Source organism: Mesocricetus auratus, unplaced genomic scaffold (assembly GCF_017639785.1).
Source record: "Mesocricetus auratus isolate SY011 unplaced genomic scaffold, BCM_Maur_2.0 Super-Scaffold_15014, whole genome shotgun sequence".
Taxonomy (NCBI): Eukaryota; Metazoa; Chordata; class Mammalia; order Rodentia; family Cricetidae; genus Mesocricetus; species Mesocricetus auratus.
In genome coordinates this window covers 44005194-44030208 of record NW_024429186.1, presented here as the reverse complement: position 1 = coordinate 44030208, position 25015 = coordinate 44005194, and the positions used below count along the sequence as shown (strand labels likewise).

Below are 25015 nucleotides of genomic sequence, written 5' to 3'. Positions count from 1 at the left end.
TGATATTTTACTTTTTATTTATTACATGTTGAAAAAGTTAGGTCAAAATTAAAATGAAGCATGAAAGAGGATGCCAAGAATTCCAACACTCAGGAGGCCAGTCTGGGCTACCTGGCCAACCTTCTTTTGAAGGATAACAAACATAAAATTACAGTCCAGTCCTCAGTCAGTCTTTTGTGCATGAGAAAAACATTATATTTGTGTTTCACAGCTTCCTTTCTGGTGGCTTGGAAATGGCTAAGGCTCCCTTCCATCAGCCTGTCTTCCAGACTTCAAGAGGAGTGTGTAACCTGTAAAACATTAGCAGTAAGATGACTAAATCCCTTCTATTCATCTATTCACTGAAATGTAATCTTGTTCTGTTGATCTATATCCTTAATATTCCCTGTTAAGGATATTTAAAACTGGGGCTGCTGGACGAAATGACAGACTCTGGAGATCCCCCCAAGGAGGGCCTCACCCTCCCTGGGGAATGGTGTGTGGATTGGGTGGGGGCTGGGGAGGCTGGGGGAGGGATAAGAGAGGAGGTGTGGTAGAGGGAGCTGGGATTGACATGTGAAGCATGCATGTTTCTAATTTAAATAAAATATATATTGGGAAAAAACTGGGGATGGAGAGATGGCTCAGCAGTTAAGAGTACTTGCCATTCTGGCAGCTTTTCCAAAGGACCAGGGTTCAATTCCCAGCACCCACATTGACAGTTCCAGGGACTGTGCATTCCCCACAGACATAAGAAAATAAACTAATTAGCTTTTTAAAAGACAAAAATATTTAAAACCCTGCTCAAATGCTTACAGTGGATTTTTAAAAATCACACTCAAAACTCTAGACTGCCCCCACAAACATCACCCCTGGGCTTAGCATCACTATAATCTGTATGTGGCATAAATACCATTGGTTAGGCTCTACACATAGCATTGCATGCACTCTCTTATTTGTATTGTCCTGGCTTGTACATCACATCCATGCTAACTGCCCTTCTAAATACATAAAGTGATATCAAGTCTTAAGAATTGGAATATTTGGAAAATAAGACTACCTGAACAAGGACACCACCAGTACATATGGTGATGGAGAAGAGGAAAATCACAGGGCCCTACCCTTAAACAAAGAATTACAGTCACAAAGGGAAAGTCATGGAGGAGTCCCCTAATTTGTTATCCAATACCAAATGTCAGCCCTGAAATCATGTACATGCAACACTAAACAGACTCAGCAGAATGTACTTATATATATATATATATATATATATATATGCATAACAATTTGATGTGTAAATGTATTTAACAATAATAATTAAAGGATGCAAGGAGTTTGAAAGGAACAAAGGGGATTGCAGGGGAGCAGCTGAAGGAAGGAAATGTAAGTATACTTTCATGTTTCAGATGTAAATAAAAATAATAAAAAAGTACACTTTTTTCATATATTATGTAAAGAGCAAAATGAAATATTTTAACTGTATGCCCATGATGTGACTTTATTTTGGGGGCATAAGGCCATTTACCTCCCCAAGAATATGCACCAAGAAAGGCTGGAATGCAATGTAAGAATCCTCGTAACTATTGTTCTTTGGTACTGGGGTAAAGTGAGGCATCGTATCCAGGAAATGATACTGAGAAATGAGAAAAACCTCATAAAAAGCAGTGATAAAGGATAAGATGCATTGATTTATTCGATATATTTATTGAAGATGATGTTGGCACAGAATACATTTGTCTCATGACCACTTGGAAAAAGTGATTTTTCAGAAACAAAATTTGTTCTTTGGGGAGGGGTTTTATAATCTGGAATTTTTCTCTTTTCCTTCTGTTTAAAACTGTCATGAATGCCTTAGCATTTAGCACTTGAGAGGCAGAGGCAGAAGCAGGAGGATCACTGTGAGTTGGAGGCCTAGTCTATATAGTGAGTTCCAGGCCAGTCAGGGTTACATAATGAAAAATTGCTCTGTAAAAAAAAGAGGGAAGGAAGGAAGAAGGAAGGAAGCAGCTATATCAAATTATTCTATTATAGCACTATCCAATATGTGCATGGTAATACTATACATAAAATAAATGCTTTCAATTTATCAAAAAAAGAAGAGTTGATCTGGGGAAGAAAAGGTCAAAGCCTTTGAAATCACTAATGTCACTTGCTTTGAAATCCAAAGAAAGGTGTTCTGGGTGACATTTGTGTTTTCTAGGTAGACTCTGTAAATACCACAGGCCAGCCTTGACATGCCCATTCTGAGAGTCTGTGCCCCTGAAAGGACCATGCTTGGTCCCTCCCTCCCTCTGATGGACAGTCTCTTCAATGTCTGATTTCGCTACCATGTCATGAAGTAACAAAATTGTTAACCGGCATCAAGATTGTATGAACGGTATGTTAATTCCTCCCAACTCTTTAATCTGGGAATGATGTGAAGAGGCAACTACAGTTGTATATTAGTCCATTCCTGCAGTTGCAGGAAAATTAGTTTTTCATCTCACCAATTTGATGGCTAAAGGTGCAAGATTAGGCAGCCTCATTCTCTCAGGCCCTTGTGAAGCTTGTCATCCTGTAGAGAAACGGAAAAGAAGCCAGGCATTTTGGGTAGCCATGCTGTGTTATGACAATTTACTTTCCAAGAACTACTTTTCCCCAAGAGCCCTGGGGAAAAAACATTCATCCCTTCCCAGGCGATGCCTCCATGGCCTTGTATCAGGCCCTGTCTTCTACGTGTGGTTCAGCATGGGGACCAAGCTTTGGAGGATAAACCTCCTTCCTCTAAATCATATCAGGGTACACACTGGAAGGAATTGAAACCGGAATAATGAAGCAATATGGCACTCCCATCTGCTTGTCACCATTCATAAAAGTCACCACAGAGAAGCAAGCTAAGCATCTGTTCTTGCTCCTCCAAAATTCAGCTTGAAAGGGAGACTAAAGGGACGGCAGTCCTGAGAACACTCCAGGCTATGCTTAGGAAGTGCCTCTGCCCCTCGTTCTTAATGCCCATAGCAATCCTATGACTTGTCACATCTACTACCCATTGTGTAGACAAGCCATTTAAAGGGTGACCTGCTTTAGGTCATGGGCAAGCAAGCCATGGGCCTAGTATTTGAACCCAGATAGTCCAACACCAGGCCCAGCTCTGACCTGGGGCACCAAGCTCCCTCTTGTACAGAATTGTTCCCTCCCACGGCTTCTTTGTCACTGAGCTCCAGGATGCCTCCTAACCATCCTCCTGATTTAAAACACCAGTGGCTTTCCCTGAAGTCTGTCTTTAGAACTATCTGATGTCACCAAGACCCAAAATGACTCATGGCATTTCAACCTCTACATTTTAGGACACCATGTAAATGTTTTATAATCTTAATGTCTTTAAGCATTTTGTTACAGCTTTCTCTTGGTTCTCCCTCACCTGGTTCATTTTTACTACAATATAAAAAGACAGAAGTAATTAGCTGGCTTTTTTTTCTTCTTCTTCAAAGATTTACTTATTTATTACTTATACAATGTTCTGTCTGCATGTCTGCCTGTAGGCCAGAAGAGGGCACCAGATCTCATTACAGATGGTTGTGAGTCACACTATGGTTGCTGGGAACTGAACTCAGGACCTTTGGAAGAGCAGGCAGTGATCTTAACCTCTGAGTGATCTCTCTAGCCCTGTAATTAACTTTTAAAAAATAGAGAAGACGCCCATGGCCAGAGAGTCTGGGAAACAACCTTCATTCAGTGGCTGATGGAAGCAGAGGCAGACTCCCACAGCTAAACACTGACCTGAACTCAAGAAATCCAGTGACAGAGAGGGAGGACTGATTAGCAAAGGGGGTAAGACTGCGCTGGTGTAACCCCCAGAAACAACTGATCTGACAAGGGTTAGCTCTTGAATCTCAGACTGATGTCTGGGAACCCAGCATGGGACTGATCAAGACCCCCTGAATGTGGGTGTCAGTGAGGAGGCCTAGGTAATCTATTGAGCCTTGGGTAGTAGATCGTATTTATCCCATGTATACAAATGGACTTTGGGCTCCCATCCAACAATGAGAGATGCCCTCTCACCCTGGACTCTTGGGGGAGGATCTAGGCCCTGCCCTGAATGAAATGACAGACTATGGACACCCCCATGGAGGGCCTCAGCCTCCCTGGGGAAATGAGGGGATATTGAGGGGGTTGGTAGGAAGTCATGGGAGGAGGGGAGGGAAAGGGAGAGGGACCTGGAATTGACATGTGAAGCAACCTTGTTTCTAATTTAAATTTAAATTTAAAAATAAAATAAAATAAAAAGAAATAAAAAATAGAGAAGACTACTTAACTAGTGATAGATTACATACTCCGCAAATTATGAGCTTCTTTTATAGTGTTATTCATCTGTTTTGTTGTTGTTGTTTGCCTGTTTGATTGGTTTGTTTTGCTTTGAATGTTTTAGACAAACAAATACAAGTTTGTTGTACAAATAAAGTTTCTTTATTATGTAGCCCTGGCTATCCTGGATCTCACTACCCACTATATAGAACAGGCTAGTTTACATAGACCAGGCTGGCTTCAAATACGCAGAGATCCATCTGCCTCCTGCCTCCTGCCTCCAATTGCTGGAATTAAAGGGGTGTGCCACCACAGCCAGCCATGTAGTAACAAAGTTTTTTTTTTAATGGTTTGTAACAAGTGCTGAAGAGATAACTTGACAGTTAAGAGTACTTGATTCTCTTCCAGAGGACCTGAGTTTGGATCCTAGCTCCTGATCAGGAGGCTCACAACTACTCCCAGGGGTTATGACACTCTCTACTGGACTTTATGAGCATCCACAGGCACGTAACAAACACACACACACATACAAATGTACAAACATTTAACTAAAAATAAATCTTTTTTTAAAATGCCTATAACAAAGCATCCGGAAGAAACAAGGACAACAGCCCACAATAGCTTTCTTTATGTATAACTGTAATTAAAGGTTTTAAGCTTAACCCATTGCATTTGCTGTGTATCTATGATGTGTATCTATGACACCTCTTCTTTTTTAAGAAACAGTTAATATTCGCCTCTCGGGATTGTAGGAGCGATGCGGAAAGTAGGGGCAATCAGCCTTGCTCCCTGCACATCTGGGAGGTGCGCACATCTGGGACGTGCAGCGTGCTTCCGGGCTGACACAGGAAAAATAAGGATTGCACAGTGTGTGGTGCGGCTGTCCTAGCGTAGCGGGTTGTTTTGAAGGTGGGAAACTCAGGGCTGTGGGCACCTGCCCCCAGAGAAGTGGCAGGGAGGGGAAGACAGCCCTTCAAGCAGGTGACTCCTGAGCTGAGATGGGGAGGCTGGGCAGGGAGTGAGGGGAGGGAACAGAGAAGTTTTCTGAAACTTACTCTCTCAAGCAGTAAGTATAGAAGAAAAGATGGCAGCCTTTGCTTGCCATGTGGAACCTTATGGAGCACTTAGACCAGTGGCGATTGATGGGAAACTGTCAGCTATGTGTGGTGATAGAATACACTTCTTACGTGGTTTGGGTATTTATACTATGAGCTGGTCTGTAAGTTAGCAAAAACTATCCTAAAGCCTTAGAAGAGTTTTCATTTTCATGCAAGATGACTACATGCTGCTAGAAAAAAAGCAAGACACTTACCATCTCAATATTATAGCCTTCAATAACTTTCTTCCACGTCTTCCGTGAAAATATCCAGTCCCTGATTGGCACATACTGCCACACATAGGTCTTAAACAAGTGAGGCTGCTGCGCGATCCAGACTTCTTTCAAATCATTAGCCATGGAAATCAGTATCAGGCGGGCGCAGCGGCTTGTTTCCATCTTGGAAAGGTCCCCTGCTTTTTTCCCTAAAGTCTAAACGTTTAAGACAAAACAGATGCTGAAAACTTATGAAGCTCCTTTACAGAACGTTATATTAAGAAGGAGCCAAAGGCCGGGTGCCAGCGGGACCCATGCAGTGTGGAGCCTTGCACCCATTCCAAGTGTCTACGGGTGTTAGTAGAAGTCATAACTTCCACGATATTCCCCCATCCCTCATAGGAATCACACACAGACCGGCTAAGATTGTAAACTAATTGAAAGGTCAAAGCTCCCCATTTTCTCCACTACAGTGCCTAATGATGGTTATTACCTAAAAAGGTACATGAAAATCCCAGAAAAATGGAGTCCCACCCATCTGTGGACAGACAGAGGAAGATAAGAGGGATTTTATTACCAACTACAGAGGTATTACACAACAGTGGACTGGGTGACCAACTTAGACCTAATACTGTAGCAATTTCATTAGCCTTATAAAAACTGGATGTCAAACATTGTCAGCTAAATTTATCATGACTCATAACAATTGGGGTTAGGTTATGCGGCTAGTTCATAAGTACTTCTGACAAAGACTCTGACCTATATGAGTCAACACTTTGGGATAAATAATAAAACATTCCAGCTATTTTTCAACCAAAAATATTTACCTCAGTGATTTCTGAAGTAAAAGAATTCTGGAAAATATTGGAGTGTACAAGTCCTGGACAAATGGTAGACATTGTTATACCTGGATAGTTAAAAAGTTCAGTCTGGAGGGTATCTAAAAATCCCTAATAGACAATAAAAGAAAAAGAAAAAGGAAATTAAAAGCAGACATTGGTCTCAATTCATAGTTTCATGATTTGAGGAACTATATTCTAAAGTGCCTGAATAAAGGACAAATAATATACACATAGGCCACGAACCACAAAAAATGGAGTGCCAGAGCCCAGGGGTTCGAAGGAGGCTAGTAGTAGCTTTTGACATCAGTGCTTCTACAGTAGACAAGCATTAAGCAGGAACTAGACTTTTCCCTAAAGACCCCTGTATACCCTCCTCATAACAATCTTCATTTCCCCACTCCAAACATGTATATGTTTACAGAGGATCGCTGGTAGAATAGAAGGGCATCTCTTCATTCCCTGGATAGATTTTAAAAGGTGAGGTTAAAAAAAACAACTGGGGCAAGAGGCAAAAACAAACAACAGGAATGGAACTTTACAGTAACTGCCAAAGATAAATCCAGTTTTCAATCTGCATTACCATTTTAACTGGTGAACTAATTTACACGAAGTATTTCAGCTGATGGCTAACTACTCATAGTTACCATGCGATTGCCTTCTGACTGACTCTAGAAGAAACGAGGCCAGGAATCAACCCACCACTAGTATGCTGCTATATGAACACAGTATCAAATTGTCCTCTAAATTTCTATCCCTAGGGGCTGGAGAGTCAGTTAGTGGTTAAGAGCACTGGCTGCTCTTCCAGAGGATCCCGGTTGGATTCCCAGCAAACACATGGTGCCTCACAACCATCTGTGCCAGTCAGAGGGAGTCTGAAGTCCTCTTTTGACCTCTGCAAGCACCAGGCACACACCTGATCCATACACATACATCCAGGCAAAACACACCAATATACATTTTGGGGTTTTTTGGGGGGAGGTGGTTTTTCGAGACAGGGTTTCATTGTGTAGCCTTGACTGTCCTAGAACTTGCTTTATAGACCAGGCTAGCCTCAGACTCACAGGGATCCGCCTGCCTTTGCCTGCTGAGTGCTGGGACTAAAGGTGTGTGCCACCACCACCCAGCCCAATGTATATTTTTTACATATTGGTACAGCTCTCGTTACCTCATCAGAGAAATTTCTTTGTAAATGGAAAATTGTAGTTGGTGAGTTATTTAAAGATTTAAAGGAAGGAAGGAGAGAAAAAAAGAAAGAAAGAGAGAGAGAGAGAGAGAGAGAGAGAGAGAGAGAGAGAGAGAAAGAAAGAAAGAAAGAAAGAAAGAAAGAAAGAAAGAAAGAAAGAAAGAAAGAAAGAAAGCACAAGAATTCAGGGAGGTTGGGAACCATCACGGAGGAGCTACAGGAAGGAATGGGGATTGCATATGATGAGAATACATTTGTGTTCATGCATGAAATTCTTTTTAAAAATCTTAATAAAAATATTATATTATAAAAAAGAACAGCTAGCTAGACCTCCCAGACTTAAAGATACTAGAGATTGTAAACCAACTGAATAAACAGAAATCTGTCTCTTCATCTGTTTCTAAAGTAGGAAATATTCCCAGACTGCATCGCTTTAACACCAACCAGGCCAGCTAATGAAATGCCTAAATTATTTCTCAAGGTGTTTGGGAAAGCAGATTCTGAAGAACACAGGCAGCAGTTGAGGGCGTTGGATGGCTCAGCTGCGGCCTGGCTTATAGAGTCACATAGAATTGATATGTTTTTCAGCCTCATTGACTTCAACTGCTGTGATGTTGTTGGATTCCAAGTATGTTCCCTGTGACCTTCTGCAGGTGGCCTTGGCATCTCAGGGCCAGCTTCCTTGTGGTTAGCCATGTTTACAGAAGCGAAGCAGAAAAGGTTTCAAGTGGTTGCTGTAGTGTATTTGTTTTCTTAAGTTAGCTTGAGAGTGTCTGCTTTTCAAGGTAACAGGGGAGGAGGCTTTAGCTGAAGCAAGCAGGAGTACAAAGGCGTAAGTCATTCTTCACTCTTCTGAACAGGACCATCTAGCCCGCTCTATCCCTCTCCACCCTAGGTGCATCCACATCTGACTCCGAAACTCTAAAAGGTTTGGTGGCAATAAATGTGACATCATCCCCTCACCACACAGCTCAGGGATGGTGAAGGCTTCTGCAGTCAGAGACTGACACAGGGGTGAACCAAAACAAAACGCCTGTGGAGGTAGGGAAAACGCCTATACTTTTAGCCTCTGCTGGTCTGCAACAGAAGAAAGGGACACCAGTCCACCAGCCCAGGAGCACTGAACCCTCTCTTGGTGTAAAACCACACCAAGGATGGTGTATAAACTCCAGTGATAAATTCACTCTCAAACTTACTGGGAACCGAGAAGGAAACGTGCTTTTTAGAAGTCTACTGACCTCAGTGTTCAACTCCCAAACTACAGCCATAGCTAGCAAGATCTGCAAGCAGCCATGTTTTCAGAAATTTGACTTATATACTTGTGTGTGTGTGCCTGCTTGTGTGCATGCACACGTTTATGTGTGCCTCCACACGCATATGAAGGTCAGAGAGCAGCTTTGGATAGTTGGGTCTCTCCTTCCACCTTGAGTACTGAGGAATTAAACTCAGGTGACCCAAACTTGCCGGGCAAGTGCTTTTATCAGCTGTACCATATTACAGGCCCATCAAATGGTCTCATTTTGCCAGCCTATTAAATCCAATTAAAATAGAGCCTTGGAAAAAGTCGAGGGAGCTCTTTTTCACAAAGGCTATTCTACATGTCTTGTAAGCCTGACTCCCAACAGATGGGTTGTACACTCTCCCACATCTACCTACCTAACATGTGGCTATCTCTAGGGGAGGTTGAATGGCAGCCCTTTTCTAAATCTGAGGAAAGCATCCGAGCAGCAGACCCCGCTGGGTCTGCTCTGTGTGACAGAGAAAGATCCTATTGGTCCACACCTTCAATCTCTATGGAACTACGCTGACTTGAACCACTGCATCCAGCAATTCCAATGGTAATGTATTCCATCAAAACCTACTTTCCAGCCATGTGTGTTGGCCTATGCCTGTAATCCCAGCACTTGGGAGTCGAAGGCAGAAGGAACAGGAGTTCAAGGCCAGCCTCGGATACAAAGAGAGTTTGAGGCTAACGTGCTAAATGAGATCCTGACTCAATAAAAGAAGGGGGGGGGGAATTCACTTTCATTAATTAAATTTTATGTTTCCTTAATCATTGTCTTTAGTTTTACTCTTAAGCCAACATAAGAATTATTCTGTTCTGATATTTATTAGGCTTTTCTCCTAGTCATTTGCTTGATCAAATTTTTCTTCTTTCCACGGCCAGAATGAAAAGAGTCCGTGTTTCCGGAGGAATATGGTACTGGGATCAATCATCTAGTAGTCACGCATCCAGAGTAAGACCAGAGAATAGAGGGTTGACTGGAAGTTAGACTTAACATATAGTAGAGAAAGAGCTCAGACAACATATGCCTGATCGAGCAGAAATAATCTTTCTCCCAGGATTCATCCCAGTGCAGCACCATGCAGACGCACAACAACAATCCATTGAATAAGTAAGTAATAAGCAAGTGCAGTGTTAAGGACTCAGGCATTATGCTGGCTTGTCCCTGTCACCTGGAAGAATGCACTCAGGCAGTACCCTGGTCAGCCCAGAGTTCCATGACTACTAATCTGGACACAGGGGCAAAGGACCCCTTTAAAAGAAAGACACCTCCCCCCACCTCGCTGTTCCCCTGGGACAGACAGGACTTTTCCTGTCTCCCTCTCCTCTTCTGTCTTCTCTCTGTCTCTGTGTATCTTTACCTCTATTCTCTTTCCTTCTCCCTTCCGTCCCCCTTTCTAATAAAACTTCTCGTTTCTCTGTCTGCCTGGCGTGTTTGTCCCCCGCCTCGGTCATGCTCGCCTGCCATGGAATCCACCAAGGTTCTCCATGCCGCATTATTCCTAACATCCAGCTCAAATGTTTTTGGTCATTTGGTGGTGCGGTCCTCTCAAAGGTCTTCTCTCCTTATTCTGCCCCTTAGTGCCACTGACCTCACCCAGTGATGGACAAATCCCTCATGCACATCGTGGTCAATTCTGACAGAGTTGGATTCAAGCAACCTTACCCGAAGAGCATGTTTGCTGGCGTTGTACGCACTGGTAAGTGGTATGGGTATAATTCCCCCAAGGCTGTTAATAATCACGATCTTTCCTTGCCGTCTCTTCATCATGTGAGGTAGAACACACTTGGTCAAGGACACTGTCCCTAAGTAGTTCACCTCTAGCAGCACTTTGAAGACATCCAGGTTGGTATCTACAGCAAAGGAACAATGTGCTTTTCCACCATTGTTGACCAGAATGTCAACCTAGTTAAATAAAATCAGAGAGAGGACTTTTTAGAGATGGGCTTTGAATGGACTGACGGAATTCCTAATGATGAGTGTTATTAATTTGGTGAATCAGTAGAGCAATATTACATTTCTAAAATCAACAATAAAAAGATAAAAATCAAGACAGGTGTAGTGACTCAAGCCTTAAATCCCAGCACCCAGGAGGCAGAGGCTGGCAGAGCTCTGTGAGTTTGAGGTCAGCCTGGTCTACGTGGTGTGTTCCAGGACAATCAGAGCTATATAGTGAGACCCTGTCTTGAAACAAAACAAAACACAAGCAAACAAAAAAAAGAAGATAAAATCAACACAAATCACCTCTTCAGGTTTAAGTAATATTTCACAAAACACAGCAAATTTCATAAATATCACAGCTGTGGTGAATTTTTAGCTCTTTTGCCTACAAGAGGAATTGAGAGTTTAAAAAGAAAGAAAAATGCTAATGACCCAAGTTCAAGACCCAGAGATCAAGAGGTCCAAGTGATAGGCCTCCCCACTAATGCATCCCATGTGCCTCAATCTCTTTGAGTGAGACACCACAGACAAGAATCTCTTAGGCAATTTTAACCAAGCTGGGGAAAGTGATGTAACGCATACTCTATCAGCAAAAACTGCTACTTACTCTACCAAACTCCTGGAGAACGGCTTTCGTAGCCATGCCGTGGGAACTTCTGTCAGCCAGGTCAAGGGGCAAAACCAGTATATCTTTTTCTTTTATATTGCCATTCTCTAGATTAAGACACACCAACACTTTAGTGAGAAGGCCATGCTACAAGTCAACCAAGCTCTTTCCTGCTCTCCAAGTCTATCCCTGAATCTTCCTAAAGGGACTGGATCTAGTGGAACTTGTAAAAAGAACTCAGGCAAAATAAAAGTTATCCTATAGCAAAAAACAAAACAAAACAAAACACCAGCTCATTCATAAGTATAGAGTTAGTTGTGTTTGTTTTGAAATATGCTCACAGAGTGTCATTGCTATTCTTCTGTTTTCTTTGGTCTGGCAACTGAACCCAGAACTTGATACCAGCCAAGAAGCACTTTACCACAGAGTTAAATTCCCACCCCACCCCAACGCTTAGTTGCTCTTTCACACAGTTCCAAAGTCAGTGAGTTACATTCTGATCAAGTAGAAGTTCAGAGCCCATCTGACGAATTATATATAACAGCAGATTTTGTTATTTTGCAGAATTAGAGTTTGAACCTCTGGTCTCACTCATGCTAGGCAAATGTTCTACCACAGAGCTACCTCCCAAGCCTTTAAGGAAGTGATTAATGAAGCACAGAGACTAGACTGCCTGAACAGATGCCAGTGTTCTGTTCCCTTCCCACAAGCCCCACCCAAGGCAGGAGACACATCCTGCATATAAAGTCACTTTAAGGTGAACTGACTGCAGAGCCTATGTAGCATGGGACCAGCTGCCTGCTCACAGATTGCAAAGATTTAAGGGACCATCAGATATTCCTAGTATGAAAAGAGAAGTTCCCACAAGGAAGAAGGCTCTGTTAGAAATCTGCCACATGGCTTGTTATCAGCACCAACCTACTTTTGGACTCTGTCGCTTCCCTGCACCTAGCAGACTAAACTTTAGAGGCCCTAGAAAAGAGATACCCCATACTCCATCCATCTTAGTTAGGGTTTCTATTACTGTGAAAAGATCCCATGACCATGGCAACTCTTAGAAAGGAAAACATTTAATTGGGTGGCTTCCACTTCAGAGGTTCAGTCCATTATTGTGATGGTGCAGATTGGGGCTGGAGGGGTAGCTGACATCTTGCAAGTTCTACATCTTGCACAGGCAACAGGAAGTGGTCTGTCTCACTGGGTGCAGCTTGAGCATATATGAGACCTCAAAGCCCACCTCCACAGTGATACTTCCTCGAACAAGACCACATCTACTTCCACAAGGCCACAGCTCCACTCTCTTTGGGGGCCATTTTCTTTCAAATCACCACACCAACTTTTCCCCTTATGTGTTTGCTTCTCTTTTCAAATCACCATACATTTAGTATTCTTAATATTTTTTCTTTCTTCTTTTGAAGAGTAGGGTATCTATCTTCTTTACTATCTTATGTACATTGGTGTTTCGCCTACATTTATGTCTCTAAAAGGGTGTCAACTGACTTTGAGATGGATTACAGACAGTTGGGAACTGCCATATGGGTGCTGGGAATTGAACCCGAATCCTCTGGAAGAGCAGTCAGTGCTCTTACCCACTAAGCTAACTCTCCAACCCCAATATTTTATTTTTGTAAAAATAAGCACGATTTTTTTCTTTTGGATTCCTCTTCTTACAATTATCTAATTCTGTCATTTATGTACGTTTTTAAGAGTATACCATCATATCTATCAGCAATAGAAAAGCAAGAGACAATAGCAAGGGTGAGAAATGCAGCCAGGAAACTGAAACGCTGACAAAAACTGAGATAAATGTCGAAAATGAATGTCAACTAAGCAAAGAAAAGTCCATGGGCCTATAGGGAGTGGCATTATTAGGAGGTGTGGCCTTGTTGGAGTAGGCATGACTTTGTTGAGGAAGTGCATCACTAGGGGGTGGGACTTGAGGTCTCAGAAGCTCAGGCCAGTTCTCTTCCTGCTGCCTGTGGGAAGCACTGTAGAACTCTCAGCTGCCACTCCAGCATCATGTCTACCTGCATGCCTCTAATGCTTCCTTCCCTGACCACAGCGGACGAAAGCTCTGAAACTGTAAGCCAGGCCCAGCTGAATGTTTCCCCTTATAAGAGCTGCCGTGGTCACGGTGTCTCTTCGCAGCACAGAACACTGACTAAGACAACATATAACTGATAAAGGATCCTTTGACCAGAATTAGAAGAGAAGATCACTACAATCCTATAGGGATGATACTTCACAAAGATAAAACAACTGTAAATACATATGAACTGAATAAAGGGTTACCCAATCTTATATAACAGGACATAGAAGGGAAGCTAGGTCCAGATAGAACAATAGTGGGTGACTTTAGTACCCCACTGTCAACAGGAAAATCATTCAGACCAAAAAAAAAAATCAACAAATAAACTGCAGTTAAACCTCACAATTAATCAAATAAAACTGCTGTGCTTCCGCAGGCTATCCCAGACACTAGCTGTGGAAAGCAGATTCTTAGTGGATGCCCATCATACCTTCTCTAAATAGGGTATAACAGTTTAGACCATTAAGGTAGTCTTGACTAATAACTCAGAAGAACATCTTGTATGTTAACAGAACATAAGGAAAGAAAACTAGAAATGAATAAATAGAGACATAAATAACAAGAGACATGTGTGTGCGTGTGTGCGTGTGCGTGTGTGCCTGTGTGTGTACACATGCTCACGTGTGACATGGAAGTAGATGTGAAGCTGTCTAGGGACAGAAAGTGAACTAACGGGAAAGTGGGGGAGGAGAAATGGCATGGCATGGGGTCACAGGGAATACACTCAACATACAATATGGTTGTATGAAACCTTTCAAAAAAGTAAACCATTTTTTAAAAGCAACAGAAAGGCTATACCTCCTGATCCGCCCTGAAACAAGCTGAGAACTGCCAAAATATGTCCTTTGTTCCACCAGAGCAGGAAGTGCGAGTCACAAGGTATGGCAGATAGATCACCACAAGAACCAGCACCAGACTTGCCACAGGTGCCAGGGCCTTTGACAGCAGAGTTATTAAAGAGGTGTGTGGCCTCCCTGAGCAGTAACAGGACAACAAACTCTCATTGCTGGATAGTTCAATGATTAAAAGAAAAAGAAGCCATCCAAAAATATATTCTGGAGAAAAATTCAAAATTATGTCAATTTAGGTACTAAATGTTCTGTAGGTGATCATCACTTTTTTACTTGAGCCTGCTTTCTGATTGAACATGGTGGTGGTGCTCGCCGTTAATCACAGCACTCCGGAGGCAGAGGCAGGCGGATCCTGGTCTACAGGAGCTAGTTCCAGGCCAGCCTCCAAAGCCACAGAGAAACGCTGTCTAGAAAAAACAAAAGCAAAACAAAGCAACAACAACAACAAAATTCAAAGAGCAAAAATAGCACGGTCGTGCCTTGAGCTGCATTTCAAGCGCCACATTGGCATGTTATGGATAAGAGTCAACCTGTTTTTCCCCTCAAGCAAGTTCTAGGACATTAACTTGATTATGAACCGGCATTAAGAGGATTGGCGATCCTACCTAAGGCTAGAATCTGTGCAAAAATGAGAGTGGAAAGGTGGCAGAAAGGAAGGAAACGCTAAGCAAGGACAGCTGCTTAAGAGGTAACAGAAGAGGAAGCCGGGCAGTGCACAGGAGCCTCTGGAGCCAGCATGCACTGCGCAGGACAGTCCCGCCCTCCCTCACTTCCCGAAGCTGCACTTGAGTTTGGATTCTCACTTCCAGGAAGCACGGCTGTGACTGGGAGTTGACTCACCCAGGCACCTTCTCTTCACCCGCTCCAGCTCCTGCACCCTTCGGGCTGACAGCACCAGGGAGACTCCAAGCTTAGATAACTGGAGAGCCAGCTCCTCACCAATGCCACTGGATGCTCCGGTCACCCACACCACCATGCCAGTCAGCACCTGTTCTGTGGAGGAAGGAGGAAAGTTGTCGGGAATATGGGAAGTGATACTCATATATCAAAGAGAAGCAAACCTTAAATGAATATTTAATAAACTAGCTGGGGAGCAGTGGTACACACCTCTAACCCCAGCACTGGGGAGGCAGAATCAGGGAGATCTCTGTGAGTTCAAGGTCAGCCTGGTCTACATAGTGAGTTCCAGAACAGCCAGGGCTATGTGAAGAAAACCTGTCTCAAAAAACAAAAACAAACAAAACAGAATAAATAAACTTTAAACCATGTCATTAAATATGACAACCTATTATGCAGAACTTAAAATTTCAAATCTCCTACAATGTATTAAAAAGTACAAATACGTTTCTTATCCATCCAATATTTTGTATAGTCAGAATTTTTGGTAAAGTTTTCAGACTTTACTCTAATTCCGATGGTTTCATTAGACTAAGACTCTATCCATGTATTTGATAAAGAAAATTAAAGCTGCTAAGTAGAAACCAATTGCCTGGACTCAATTGTCTTACCCTTTAAATGGGATGACCACATTAAATAATTGGGTTCTATCCAGTTTTCAGTTCTATGATTCCAATTTTTTTTGTATTGTTTTGGAGGCTGTCCTAGAGCTCGCTCTGTAGACCAGGCTGGCTTTGAACTCACAGAGATTCCAAATTTTTTGTGGCAGAGTTTGTTTGTAAGTATCTGAATTTACCAAATTCTGATCAATGGTATATGATCATCCTCCACTTAAAGTAGTATCTTTTTCCTTTGCTAATCATATCTGAGATCTTTCAGGTAATATCATATTATAAACAAGCTCCCCAATGTAGGTGCTGTCATTTTAGGAAGATGTAGTAGTTCATACAAGATGCATTGTATTGTGGGAACACCAGACCTTGAGCAGAGACCCACTTCCCCTTCTGCCTGGGAGTAGGCAGCTGTAAGACAATGTTTAGTAAAAACATGTTTACTAAAAACAATACAATAAGTTCCTGGAAAAGGCCTTCCCATGGAAACCACCCTGACCTCGACCTTGTCCAAAGACTAACCGCACCTTCAAACCCCACACACATCCACCTCTGGTGTCAGAGCAGAACCAGCCAGGGGAGAGGAGAGAGCAGAAGCTTTCTGGAGGGAGCCTTTCTTAGGAAGTTTTCTTGAACCTTTTTTTGGGGCCTGCTTAAAGTTTTCTTTATATCGTTGAACAAGTCTCTGTGTTGTCAATCCCAGACACCCTCCGCACGTTCTCGGACACAGGCCGAGCAGCAGACGTGACAATTGGAGGCCCTACCAAGATCGTGAAAGCGAGGTAAGTGGACAGGGTCATCCCTTTTGCCAGCCAGGGACAGATGGAGGAAAATAGGAAAAGAAACAATGGGAAATAGTCCCTGGAAGTTTAAATTACAGTATCACGTAAAAAAGTTGCTTGAAGAACAGGGGACTACAACCATGGCAGGCTTTTTAAAATGGATTGAACGAGGGAGCCCATGGTTCATTACTGGGAAAGGTTTAAATGTCCCAGATTGGGAGGATGTTTGCTATGATATTCAGAGAGCCGGGTGTTGGTGGCATACGCCTTTAATCCCATCACTCGGGAGGCAGAGATAGGAAGGAATGAGGCCATCCTGGTCTATAGAGCAAGTTCCAGGACAGCCTCCAAAAGGATAGAGAGAAACCCAGTCTCAAAAACAAAAAAAACAAAAACAAAGAAAAAAAAAAGAAATGAAAAAAAAAAGGGTAAAATAAGAAATAAAATAAAAAATCTCCAGTCTTTTGCCTGATCCACTGAGGTCAGGAAAGTAAAGGGGAACTGAGAGATCTGAAAGGCTGGCCAGTAAGGCTATGCGGATGTGTTAAAAAGGGGTACCAAGCTAGGGGTACCGGATTAAATCTCCAGGCCTTCGCCTGACAAAGGTCAGGGAAGTAAGGGGACCCTGAGAGATTGCCCTCAGATGGGGGGTGGATTGGATTAAATCTCCAGGCCTTTGCCTGACACCAAGGTCAGGAAAGAAAGGGGAACCTGAGAGATCACCCTAAGTTAGAGAGTGGATTGGATTAAATCTCCAGGCCTTCGCCTGACACCAAGGTCAGAAAAGTAAGGGGACCCTGAGAGATCGCCCTCAGTTGAGGGGGTGGATTGGATTAAATCTCCAGGCCTTCGCCTGACACCAAGGTCAGGAAAGAAAGGGGAACCTGAGAGATCACCCTCAGTTGGAGGATGGATTAAAAGTGGGTGAATTAAAAATTGGTAACGGTTAATAAAGGAGGTACTGGTATTAAGTAAAAGAAAAAGAAAAAGACAAAGGTATATGGAATGGAAATTTTTGTTTACATTTAAGTTCTATTTTGTGGGTCATCTCTAAAAACTTTTGGCCAAAAGCCTGGCCTCTCCACCTTGCATCTACAGAGTTACAAGGAGTAGGTACAGCTGTACCCCATGACTGTAGCTCAAATGGAGGAATGATAAAGAACATACAGGACTTTTTAACCCTTTTAGTTCAAGGATTAGCTGGAGTTGTTCTTTTACATAGATTTCAATTAAGGGAGCTTCATTGCAACAGACTAATCATGACCTAGGGAAAAAGGATGACTAAAAGATACATGTATGTTCTGAATGTATGGTGTGGCCACACCGGTATGTATGAAATGTGATTGTGAATGCGTGAGTGTGAACTGCTTATATGATTAAAAGGATACTTAAATCCCTTCAAAAATAGTTCAGAAGCTACCTAGATTGCTTTATATATAGCCAAAAGCAACATCCAGCCAGTCTGTTAATGTTTTAACAGAAAAATTTAAGATACAAATGAGGCCTTGTCAGCTATTGAGAGCTCTACAGGTTAGATTGGGAAAGACTGCTCACAGACTTCAAATAATTTTCAAAAGTTATTTGGACACAGTATAGTTTACAATCTTTGAGTGATTTTCAGAAGTTTTTGGGAAATATTTAAAGGGTATGTCCTTTTTAATGGGCATCTACAAATAATCTAAGTAGGGACCCCAATTTACCTAGATAGTTAACCAAGGAGGGTAGACAAATCCTTCTACTGTTATGGTCCAGCTTCAACAGTTCAAAAAAAATTTTTTTAAATATAAAAGGGGGAATAATGTCCCCAGTCCCCACATGACTCATCAAATAATACACTCCTCATTTAAAATTTTTATAATGTGAATGCCAGTGAGCTTCAGACAGATTCTGGCATGATGGAACTTGAGCAACCATTGCTCAGGTCAAATGGAGACATCCATGCACTAGACAGTGGAGAAGACCCTAATTTGGGGTCGAGGGCATGTTTGTGTTTTCTTGCAGGAAAAGAATAAAGCTTTGGCAGCTGTCAGACCATTTAGTGAGATGCATGGAGCAGAGAAAAACTGGACCTGAGACCATGGGAGCCTACCTAAGCCAGTTTGAGTGAGATCTCCTAAATCAGTGTTCCTGACCCTTGATGTCATCGAATCTAGAGCCCAAGAAAGAAAGAAAACAGTCGGTTCGAGATTTCCAGTTTCTCAACAGACCTGCTGCATCAACCTTCCGGGCCCATGAGTTTTCATCATGAAGCCAACAGAGAAAAAAGGACCCATCTAAAGCATTTGGACATTGGTATAGACTATGAGTGGCAAAAGCCTCTTTTCAGTATTTGAACAGGACGTGGTCACTTGAAATATCAGACTTGATGGTTCCTGTTTCTGGAATCACGACTAGGCCAGTGTATTTTTCTGGAGAAATGCAACTTGTCCTAATGCGACAACTATTGTTCATATTTTTCATAATGCTACATGTGTAACATCAATGATTGTGCCCAATGTATCTGTGCAAGTGCACTTTCTAAATGCTTTCCTGAGCAGATCTTGAAACGATTGTAAACTTTATCAAATTGTAAATGTAAATCACATGCGGGTTACCCTTATAACAGAATGTAAATCACGTGCATGTTACCCTTGTAACAGATGAAGGCTGATAGAATGTTATGGCCCAGACCTGGTGATGGGTATGGTGATGGAGAGGCGCTATGTCAATGGGGGTCCTGGAAATGGTGGCAGTGGCGGTAGGCATTCTGGCTTTATGCCGAGCTCAAACGTGCCTTGTTCCAGAGGCAAGAGATCCGTAACCAAGTATTGCTTAGCTTAGCCCATGGCAATCCCGATAGCCATGAAGGTTGGTTATAGATGATTTAAGGTTGGGTTGTCTCCGACGACGGACAACCTGTGGGGAAGACCGCTCCAACCTAAGACAGGGGTTCAAGGTTTCCCAAAGACAGGCAAGGGAGGGTGACCCTACTTGACCTAAGCCAGGAGTGCCTCATTTGAAAATAAAAAGGGGTGAATTGTGGGAACACCAGATCTTGAGCAGAGACCCACTTCCCCTTCTGCCTGGGAGTAGGCAGCTGTAAGACAATGTTTAGTAAAAACATGTTTACTAAAAACGATACAATAAATTCCTGGAAAAGGCCTTCCCACGGAAACCGCCCTGACCTCGACCTTGTCCAAAGACTAACCGCACCTTCAAAACCCACACACATCCACCTCTGGTGTCAGAGCAGAACCAGCCAGGGGAGAGGAGAGAGCAGAAGCTTTCTGGAGGGAGCCTTTCTTAGGAAGTTTTCTTGAACCTTTTTTTGGGGCCTGCTTAAAGTTTTCTTTATATCGTTGAACGAGTCTCTGTGTTGTCAATCCCAGACACCCTCCGCACGTTCTCGGACACAGGCCGAGCAGCAGACGTGACATTGTATAGGGCAGAAATGTGAATTATGTTCCTCCAGCCTCTCTGTCCCCATCAAGACACCCAAATGATACAGTGACCACACAAAAGGCAGGAGGTGAGTATTGGGGAAGAGGATCGCCAGGTTCCTTCTGAAACTTAGACCAGAGTTGTAATGATGTGTGAGTAAGGCCTTCGTGTCTGGCTTTGAGGGACATCTATAGTAGAGCCTTTGTGTCTGGCTTTGAGGGACATCTATAGTAGAGCCTTTGTGTCTGGCTTTGAGGGAAATCTATAGTAGAGCCTTCGTGTCTGGCTTTGAGGGAAATCTATAGTAGAGTCTTTGTGTCTAGCTTTGAGGGAAATGCTTAAGCAAAGCCTTTGCTATATTTCGGTTAATCAGTAGAGGTTGAGAAATTGTTTGGAGACTGTTTAAACCTTGGAGAAATGTTGTTTCTCTGAGACTCTGCACTTTGTGCTACTTGAGAACATACAGCTGCATCGACCTTGAGACACTCCTGGCAGACCTGGAATTCTCCCTTTTGATTTTTTCCTTGCCTTAATTTTGCGTGGGTTATGTGCTCTAATGGGCAGAAGAGCAAGGTGACTTTGGTCATTGGACCCTTTCCCAGCCCCAATTAACCTTGTGTATATTTCAAAAATTAACTGGAGTGAGCAGGCCGGGTGTCAGTGTTTTCCAGGAAGGCTGTACCCCTCTGCTCCTTAGGAAAATGGCGGCTTAGCATCTTGGTGAGCTCTCTACTGCTGTGCCTGCAATGCAACATCAACAATGCATAGTGGTGTGAAATTCCTGTCTTTAAAAAAGTCAGAGTTGTTAGAGGAGTGATGAGCAAAGGGGTCAAGACCATGATGGTGAAGCCCACAAAGACAACTGACTGGATAAGGGGGAGCTCTTGAACCCCAGACTGATGGCTGAGAGGCCAACAGGGGACTGATCCAGACTCCATAAATGTAGTGTCAGTGAGGAGACCACAGAAATCACTGGGGCCTCGAGTACTAGATCAGTGTTTACCATAGTGTATGAATGGCTTTGGGAGCCAATTCCCAATAGAGAGATGCTATCTCAGCCTGGACACATGGGGAAGGGCCTAGGTCCTGCCCTAGATGAAATGACAGACTCTGGAGATCCCCCCCAAGGAGGGCCTCATCCTCCCTGGGGAATGATGTGGGGATTGGGTGGGGGGCTGGAGGGCTGGTGGAGGGACAAGGGAGGAGGGGTGGGATTGACATGTGAAGCATTCATGTTTCTAATTTAAATAAAAACATATATTGAGGGGGAAAAGAAAGTCAGAGTTGTGAGGGCAATGGTTGCCACTCAGCTAGTGGAATTCTTGTCTAACATTGTATTAGTTCCTGGTGTCAATCCCCAGCCCTTTATAAACTAGCAAAGGTGGCACACACCTACAATCCAACACTCCAGGTTAAGGCAGGAGGTTCAGAAACAAAAAGATTATCCTCCTTAGATACACAGCAAATTTGAGGTTAAGCTGAGCTACATGAGATCCTGGCTTAAAAAAAATAAAATAAAATGAACAAACAAACCTCTCCACAGGGCTCAGGGACCATCAAGGAAGACAGAAAGCTTACAAGAAATAAGTTAAGGAGGACCCGAACAGAAACTGTCTCCTAAGTGCAACAGGACCTCTGCAATCATGAACTGGCAGTTGCTGAGGTTAACTCCATAACTGGAATATCAACTTTAAAGCAAGGACAGGGGAAGGGGCTCATGTGCCTCCACCCTAAGATGCTATTGACAGCTAATGGCTTCTGTCAATCAGGCTTATGTGAGTGGCCCCACACTCATGAGTATATGGGAAGCACAAATTGGCCTCAATGAGTTGGGGCGGGGTTGGGATGGGTAGAGCACAAAAGAAGGCAAAGAAAAAGAATATCAAGTTGGGGGAGGATGGGATAGATCTGGGAAAAGCTATAGGGATAGAAGATGGAGATGATAAAATTGTATACATTGCATGCACAGAATTCCCAAAGAATTAATAAAAGTAAGTATTAAAAAAAAACAAACCAAAAACTAGGGAATTTGACCAAAACCAGCAAACAAAGTATCACATATTCAGATTCTGATTTGGGTTTAGAGGTGCTAAAAATCTGGAATCTAGTGCGCTGTTTCAAACTGGCTCACTAAAGGGTTTTAATGAATTCCGGAGCCTGCTAAAGCTCAACACCCAGCTGCATCACAGGGCACAGCAGTTTTCATCTCCGGGTGTGCTCAGAGTCTCTAGTTCTCATAGCCTCGGAGCAAATAATTAATCATTCCTCACAGGAGCGCCGGGGACATGAATCAAAACTGCAAAACTCCCAGGGCATTAAACTTGCGCTGAAGAAATGCCAACTGCATTCATCACTGAAAACAAACCTTAAATTTTACCCTGTGAGAGTCAGGTTGGGGATCCAGAAACTCTTTCCAGAGGTTTCAGAAGAGGCAGAAATGAAGGCTGTCACTAGAGGGAGTGACCGAGAGGCTGGGGACTAGAGCAGGCAGTGTTGAACTTTCTACTGTTTATCCTTTTGTCTTCTAGAATTTTGTGTTTTTGTCTTTATTAATTTTTAAGGAGATAAAATATAATCTACAGAGAGGAAGTTTTTTCCCCCCTTTTAAAGTCTTCCTAAAGCATGTTCATATCCCAGTGTGCTGCTTTAGGAATCTGTCTCTAGCTCTGTGTTCTTTTGCATTATTTCCTTTGCTTTCCATCCCACTCCGAGTTTCTTGAGACATTTTTTCCCCCTAAAACTGTCCCCTATGAAATTTTAATTCCACAAATACATGATATATTTACCTATGTCCTTCTGTAAATAGAACTGTGCTTTCATATATATATATATAAATGAATATACATACATATATATATGAAGTTTGATTAAACTTCTCTCGTCAATGAAGGTTTAAGAATGAATAATCTTCAAGATTGAGTTAAATCTTAAAAACTATTGGCATTTTATGACTTGTTTTAAAATTACTTGTGGCAATATATCTAATTAAACTAATGTCATATAATTCATTCTTACTGATCTTTTAACCTAATCAACAATTTTTCTTTTGATGAGTTGAATGACTTTTGCAGAATTACATAATAAAAATACTGATTTGGTTTCATTCTTCAAGTCCCAGTTTACACAGAACCACCCAACATGAAACACCCATGAGCCTTTCTCAGTCAAAGTTATTAATCGAACTGATCAATAGAAGTTTCTATTATCAAACAAAAAAAGTGATGTTAGATGTTTTCATTTGAAAGAGAAAGTCCACCTAGCACTGCCATCTGCTCCCCCTAAGCGTTTCTGTGCACTGGCTGCCAACTCTGCACAAGGCATGCCTTCCCCCCACCCCCGAAAAAATGAAACATCGAGTAGTAAGATTTTGGCCTGTTGGGGGTGAGTTTTGCAGGGAGGCAGGAAGACAAAAATATATTCTCAGTCGTGTTGTATCTACCCCGCCCCTCCCCCCACACTCCAGGCAATTTTCATCCACTTAGCATAGAAAACATTGTCTTCTGAGCTATCACTTCCAAACGAATGTCTCAGCATACTTTGGGTACTGTCGTAAGAGTCTAGGAAAATCCGAGTGAATTCTTAGGATCCGAAGTCTACCTGTGAGCATGCCATTTCATTCACTGGAATGTGATTCCCAAGTTTGCCAAGCAATAGCTGCTTTCTAGAGTTGTTCTGAACTGAGTGGAGCGCAGGGGTTGTGAAGCGCTGAGCACTCTGTCTACAGAGCACACAGCATGTGTTTAGTCATCCAATATAGATGTTTAGCCCACAGGTATAGTCCCCTCGAATGTGAAGCAACTCAGGGATCAAAAGGCGACAGGCAGAATCTCCACTAATGGGCAAACATCACGTTACTTCAGAAAAAAAAAAAAACTTCCTGGGTCCTTTATAGTGAGCTGAGGCTCAAAACTGCGCAGAGTGACAAGCCTAGGATAAACACCTTTGGAATAAAGAGGCCCTGAGCCTTTGTCCAAGGAGGCACCTTAGCAAGGCAGAGTGTTCGATGCTGTCCACAGTGTCTGACACTGCTTTGGATCTCTGGGATTCCGGTTAAGCAAGGTCTTAAAGATGTTCTCTCTAGGCAGCAGTTTGGCAACCTCCAGAGTGGTTTCCCAGCCTGGAAGGCGAAAAGTTTTCCATCTTTAGGTCAGGACAAGCTATAAGAATGCCAAATTGCTCTCTTTGCTCAGTCTCTTCCTCCCTGACCCTCAACCCTGGGCAAGGCTCAGGCTGGCATCACTGAGGCTTCAACAACCAGAGGTGGGTGGCCCGGGATGACCCAGACCCAGCAGAGATCAGGTCTCCCACTTTGAAGCTGGAGATCACAGAAGGTCCTCACCTGGACGCCGACCCAGCCATGCAGCCCACAGCAGCGTCAGGTCAGAATCGGTGCGCAAGAAGCTCAGCAGCCACAGGGCTGGCAGCAGGGCGCACAATGCCCACAGCCAGAGCTCACCGCTCATCGCAGCCAGTGGAAGGCAACTCTGGGGACAGCTGGCTGCAGGCAGAGTCTAAGTATATGGCCTGGCTTCTGGCTCCGCCCAAAGGGCAGGGCAGGCGGACGGGAGGGGTGAGTGTCCCAGGCGCGCCAGGTGCACACTACGGGCTCCATCCTGGACTGCACCGGCACGGTCCTGAACTGCACCGCCTAGGGATCTAGGAATGAGGGATGCTGGCTCCGAGCAAACAGAGACACTGACTAGATGTCTGATGAAATGTTGCAATGAGAACAAAACACGTGAATGACTCAAGTACTTGAGGATTCTATCACTGGCTCGGTGATAAACAGATTGTCGACATCAAGAAGAGGTCATTTTGAGTTATTTTGCAGGTGAGTTCAAGGCTTTGTCTATACTTTGGTGGAAGACAAATGTCCAAATCTAGAGACTCAGAGCCCTCCTGTCTCCTCATTCCCCTGCCCTAGCAGGAGA

General features: G+C 43.1%; 1 protein-coding gene across 2 annotated transcripts; it reads right to left on the bottom strand.

Annotated features, from left to right (window-relative positions):
- On the bottom strand, positions 1–24581 carry LOC101831577 (dehydrogenase/reductase SDR family member 7). 2 transcript variants are annotated; one of them, XM_040742948.1, is made up of 8 exons: positions 24424–24581; positions 15215–15367; positions 11435–11541; positions 10552–10791; positions 6403–6525; positions 5576–5791; positions 2466–2533; positions 1–290 (listed from the first exon to the last, which is right to left on the bottom strand). In XM_040742948.1, exons 1-7 carry the CDS (start codon positions 24545–24547, stop codon positions 2501–2503), a joined length of 996 nt encoding a protein of 331 aa, XP_040598882.1. In that variant the 5' UTR covers positions 24548–24581; the 3' UTR covers positions 1–290; positions 2466–2500. The 2 variants fall into 2 exon arrangements, with proteins under 2 accessions (XP_040598882.1, XP_040598883.1); XM_040742949.1 differs by lacking the exon at positions 6403–6525.
- Between the last annotated feature and the right edge of the window lie 434 nt (positions 24582–25015).

Coding starts and splice junctions, on each gene's coding strand:
- LOC101831577 (XM_040742948.1), bottom strand. CDS start 24,547: ATGAGCGGTGAGCTCTGGCTGTGGGCATTGTGCGCCCTGCTGCCAGCC. Junction 10,792..11,434: donor TTCTCCAGGAGTTTGGTAGA/GTAAGTAGCAGT, acceptor TTATTTAACTAG/GTTGACATTCTGGTCAACAA. Junction 6,526..10,551: donor CCAGCAAACATGCTCTTCGG/GTAAGGTTGCTT, acceptor ATTGTCTATTAG/GGATTTTTAGATACCCTCCA.